Genomic DNA, 5,692 nt, shown 5'->3' with positions numbered 1-5,692 from the left:
GCGTTGTTGCATAAGTCGATTCAGTGCCTTAAAGGGGGCGTAAGCAACACCACAAAGCTAAACGTTATCGAGGACAGAGTACATGCGCTAAATGACGGGGACGAAGGGAAAGAAGACGGCTTCGTCCCTGTCGTTTAGTGCTATAGTACCATGTTCTTTCTATCTAAACGTCAACTAGGCCGACTTTCTGACTTAAAACTAAGAACTTACGCGCACTTCGCATCAGCAGAGCGGCTAGCGGTAGCCTGTGTCTAGCGTCACGGCAGTTCCGCCAAGAGATGGCGCCACGGAAAAGAACACTTCGTGACCCTCGGAGTACCCGAATTTTAGAGCGCAGCTGTTAAACGCCTATTCGTTGGTTGAGCGGCGCTTCTCGCGATAGCCGTTGTGGTTGCCGTCGCGTCGTGGTCGATCTGGAGAGGAGGCCGCGCGCGCCGCCGCTACTCGAGCCCCGCCTTGTCGAGGTAACCAGGCACCAAACACAAACGCGCACATGCCGCACGGGCCAACGTAGGCACGGGTGCATAGCGTGCCGCCGCTCGCTCACAGATGGCGCCAGAGTGGCACGCGCTGGGGCTTTAACGCGCCGTACAGCCACCGATTTCATAACTAGGAACACAGCTGCACGAGCGGAGGTCTGTCTCCGTCGGCTGGTGTGAACCGCGCCTCCCTCGATTCCCTGATTAGCGAGGCAGACGCGCCACGCTCCGCTCTGTCTGCGGCAGCTGCCGTGAAATATGCCGCATAAAGGTACGGACACACTGGCGGCAAGACGCGCGCGGCACGCCGCCGGCGGCGCGCCGCGTGCCGCGAAACCTGCCGCGGAGGCGGTTTGGTCTGCCGCGCAGAGGATGGGTCGAGGAGCCATTTTCGGCGGCTTGCCGCGTGCCGCAAACCAATGAGAAACGTCCAGGCTTTCTCCTAGCGCCACCTCTTGGCTACTGCCAAAGTTAACTTCCAGCGGCGGCGGCAGAACCACGATCGACGACCAAGCGCTCCGAGCCAGCCGCGACAAACAGCGCTAGTGCTTTCTTCTCGTGTACATCCACGTGGCAAAATGAATTTCAGCCGGGAGAACATGATGGAACAATTTCTGGAGACTGTTCGCGTGTTCCCTTTTTTGTACGACAAAACTCACCCGGAGTACAAAGATAAGGACGCCAAAATGAACCGGTGGGCGATCATCGGCAGAACATTCGATCTGACAGGTGAGTTGTTTTCATTCTTTATCTGAGTTTCCGCTGAATGTTCACGTCGGCAGGAATGTGCGGGGGTGAGCACACTTGTTTAGAGTGCTCTAGCGGTGTGCTGCGGAGCAAATGATGTGGAATCTCGGTTTCCTACGGGCATGGTGATTTTGCCTGAGCGGTTCGCATGTCGTATCAGGCTGCGCGCTTCGTACAGCGCCGCTTGAGCACTCAAACAAGTTGCTCATCTTTTCATTTTTCGACCTTTCTTGGTGATAAACAGTGGCATTTCTGTAGGACCGCAAGCAGCCGCAAAATTTAAAAACGTGAAGGATCGTTGGCTGAAAATTGTGTCGGCGTCGGAGGGGAGCCGGAAAAGTGGCGCCGGAGGAGAGGCCGGAAAGGTCCACACGAAGTGGACACTTTTTGACATCGTGGATGGCATGCTGAGGAGCACACCCCATTATGCCGAAAGGTAAAAAAAAAGGCAACTTAGTTGCGTAGCCATCTGCACCAACTCAAGCCTGGCATTGACAACTTCACTACTGTCACCTGTCCTACCATTCTTTTTAAGCTGCTTTCTTCGTGTTTAATATCTTTTTACGTAATTTGACTGCCCAAGCGTCTGTGTTTTTAACAATTTATCTTCTCTTCAGCTGCGCTGATAGCTTCGCTATTGATATTTTCACATTACCTTTTTCCTGGCAAGAAATCTGCAGGCTTTGCATCAAAACACCTCAAATTTTACATTTCAGGTCTTCATCAAATGTGCCCCCAGAAGAGGACATGTACGTTAAGTCTTGTTTTCATAAGTATAACTTCAGTTTATAAAGCTTCAAGTGATTTAACTTGTTATGCATCTGTGCTTTTGTGCAGCTCCATTCTGACATCTCCACTGTCATCCAACAGCCCTTCCAGTCCTAGACTGGTGGCCAGGTGTGCACCTCGTAGTTTGCTTACCATAACGGTTACTGCAGCGAAACAGTTTATGTACAACATTGTCATTTCATTCACCTGTGCAGCTGTATATCAAGCCCGGCTGCTGCGCTTTTTCAAGAAATGTAAGCTGTACTAATTGTGGTGTCATTATCCACCAATAGTAACAACATCCTATGTCTTTATATAATGCAGGTACTCTGACAGCCCCAATGACTTTACCGATGAGGACGATTTGAGGTGAGTGGTGATTTTCAGTTTTCCTAGCTGTGGTGCACCCCAGGTTCCATGTCAATACACCCTTTTCACCAGCCTTTCACGTTTAAGAGTGTGTCCACTCTATTATGCACTGTTATGCTGCACTCCCATAGAAATGGATTAGTTTTATGTGCATACAGATCTTGGCTTAGTTGCTGTCATGACTCGTCGCTGGTCTGCAGTTTCAAGTGAATCACACACTCAACACTGCAATGCACGGGGAAAAACTTGTGTTCTATTTAATGACTGCACGTCTAAAAACTGCAACAAGGTGTGAAACCAAGCTTTCGGGTACTAGATGAGTGTGATATGTCTTGCTCCTTTTCATAGCATTGCAAGTAGACAACATGTTTTTTGCACGACATAAATGGCAGCATTTTTATTTTTTCTATAGGCTCCCCAGCACATCAGAAGGTGCGGCATCTGCTGCTGGCTCTTCAGGGTAAGTTGGTGTTCACTTTCTTGTGTCGGAATATGACACCATAACAAACATTTTTTTGAGGCAGGTTGTCAACTTCACAAGCAGGAGCCGCTGCCCCAGATCCAGGGTAAGAAAGCTGTGTGCACTTTCTTTTATTGGAAGCAGACATACTTTTCCAGTGCATTTCTCTTGAGTCTAACGATGTGGCCTGTCCTGCAGGTCTGCCAAAAGGCGAGCATCCGGTGTACCTTCCTCTCGGTACTGGCATGGTTCACATTTCCTGCGGTATTTGAATGATAATCAGTGATTGCAAGAAAACATTGTGCGGATATATTTATATGCAGGACCAAAAGAAGGCAGTCTGACAGCTTCGACGATGCGGTGAAAGATGTCTTGGGGAGCTGCTCAGCTACGCTGTTAGAACTAAAAAAGAAAAATGAAATGCCTGCACCGAAAGATGACAGTCAAGAGGCAGCACACTGGATAGCTGCTAAACTGAGGATGCTACCACACAAAAAAAGATGTGAGGTAACATTCCAAATCCACAAGCTGCTGTATGAAGCCGAAATGGAGCAGTATGAATAAATGAAATGTAAAGTGCAAGCAATCGATAATATTTTTCTATGAAAGCAAGCAATTTCGGATTTCTTTTGACATGATAGTGTTTGTGCATGCTGACAAGTAGTTGCCTGTTATTGGAAATTACCTGCCGTCCTGCACGGGTCACGACACTTTCCTGCCATGGCACCTGGCCGTCGCTCATGAAGTAGGATGCCAGCCTATCCCTTATCTCCAATGCAGCCCTGTAACACAGAAATGCACAAGATGTTCAACCTTTTCCTTCAGCTTATTCTGCCTGTCTGTCTGAGGTCACAGTTCTAATGGGCGTGTTTTACTCCTCGTCGTTAGCTGTACCCACTGACTTTGTTGAAAACATGAAATACGCATGTATTTTTGCACTGCTACAATTCTTAACGCAAACTCTAATGAACAAGATCTTAAGTCGTGTTAAATGATCAAGTTAAATCAAATGTTTTGAATGTTTCGCTGTTTGTTATCGATGAGCTTCAATTGCTTTAATGTAAATAAAGCAGCAAATGCAAACTATTATTGATTTCATGCCGTCATGGAAATAATAGTTACCGAGCAGAGTGGTACCCCTGGTCTTTCCATCCAGGAAGGGCACTGCTGTCGTTCCTCCATGCCCCATTTGTGACATTTCCCTCCCAGTCTTCATGGTCAACAAATCCAGGAGGGTTGTACGTTGTCCTGGAAAACACCGAATCTTTCATTAGAAAATTGTGGAGAGCCACACATGCCCTTACAATGTTCTCGGTGGTTTCTTCTGACGCTCGAAAGGGTCTCTTCAGTATTCGCCACCTACTAGCCAGGATACCAAAACTGTTTTCTATGAGCCTCCTTGCACGACTCAGCCGGTAATTAAACACTGCCCTCTTCAAGTACTCGCTGTACTGGCTGACCCTGTAGGCATGAAGAGCTAGAAAAAACAAAAGGTCAGGGCATTAAAATTGCAGCAAACATGTACATACTTAGATGAAGAAGGCAATGGCACTAATTTCAAATCATTGAAATAATTGGCAGCTCTGCGCACCCACTGAATACAACTTGAAAAGAAAAAAACTGTTCCTACATCTTATGTCCTCTGGGTGCCTGTTTCTGGTGCGGACAATTTGAAATGCTACATAAACTGATATTATAAGGGTTTTTATTCATTTTTTGCATGCTTAAGTTGTGCTAAACAAATGCTACATAGGGCCCCCTTTGGCTGCATTGCACAACTTGAGATTTTCGTATATTATCCAGTCAGTAAAACAGGTTAAATAGTGCTCATGCATTTGCTTGCAATCATTCAACTAAACCATATATGTCAACATTACATTTTATTACTGCATCATGTTATTGCTTTCACACAAAATGCAACATAACATGTAAATTATCAGTAATAAAACTATTTTAATACACTCATATTGCACTGCATACACGAAATTTAGTCCTCTGAACCATTTTTTTTCCATGCAGAAACTAAACCTTTCCTTGTAAGACTTGCTATATACATGCATGCAGGCTAGACTGGATTTGTAAATTTTTTGTAGAAATTGTTTCACCATTTTTGCCGTATGTATGCATTGCACGAAACTGTATCTGCTATGGCAAACAGCGGCAGCAGTAACACAGTACAGCTGCATTGATATTTCATCTCGGCAATCAGAGGAAGATGTCAGCATTAAAAGTAATTGAAGCAACTTGCCACGTCGAGGATAAGGCCGCATGAGGTAAGGCTTCAATGGAAAGGCCTCGTCGCCCACCATCAAGTATGGTATCAGTCCCGCTGAGCCCACTGTTGCTGCTGGGGGGATTCCAAATCTGCGCTCGCCCAATATATGCATCAGCTTCGTTCTTAACAAAACTCCTCCATCGCTTTCTCCCCCGTTGTGGCCAACGACCACATACACAAATCTGAAATAAAGCAAGAAGTTTCAGTGTAGCCCATTTAGCATCTGATGTAGAACATGACTTTCTCCTTGCTCCTTCTGAAGTCACTACTGCGTTCAAGTCTTGTAAAGTCATTTCTGTGCTGCATTATAGTTTGACTAAATATACATGCCACACACAATCACAATTCAGAGATTGCCATTTTAACATCTGCTGCTATTTGTGCAGAATCAAATATGTTTACTGTCAACCTGCATGAGCAAACCATTGCAATCATAGACCTGTCTACGCTATGCTCCTTAATTCGTCATGTAACTTACACCACTGAACTGTCCTCTTTTCTTTCAGTGCATACAATAGCACTCTCTTTCAATGAATATAATACACTGTTTGCATGATTCACAAGAAAAATGCACCATACCTATAATGTGCATCG

At 45.9% G+C, this 5,692-nt stretch overlaps 1 protein-coding gene across 1 annotated transcript; it reads left to right on the top strand.

Moving 5' to 3' along the window:
* Positions 1 to 751: 751 nt before the first annotated feature.
* Positions 752 to 3,497, top strand: LOC144127961 (uncharacterized). The gene is made up of 10 exons (XM_077660981.1): positions 752 to 1,208; positions 1,485 to 1,662; positions 1,943 to 1,975; positions 2,064 to 2,123; positions 2,210 to 2,248; positions 2,319 to 2,363; positions 2,776 to 2,823; positions 2,888 to 2,929; positions 3,022 to 3,060; positions 3,147 to 3,497. Exons 1-10 carry the CDS (start codon positions 1,058 to 1,060, stop codon positions 3,385 to 3,387), a joined length of 876 nt encoding a protein of 291 aa, XP_077517107.1. The 5' UTR covers positions 752 to 1,057; the 3' UTR covers positions 3,388 to 3,497.
* The last annotated feature ends 2,195 nt before the right edge of the window (positions 3,498 to 5,692 follow it).

Source organism: Amblyomma americanum, chromosome 4 (genome assembly GCF_052857255.1).
Source record: "Amblyomma americanum isolate KBUSLIRL-KWMA chromosome 4, ASM5285725v1, whole genome shotgun sequence".
Lineage (NCBI taxonomy): Eukaryota > Metazoa > Arthropoda > Arachnida > Ixodida > Ixodidae > Amblyomma > Amblyomma americanum.
The sequence above is the reverse complement of the archived record's forward strand: the minus strand, read 5'-3'. Positions and strand labels throughout refer to the sequence as shown.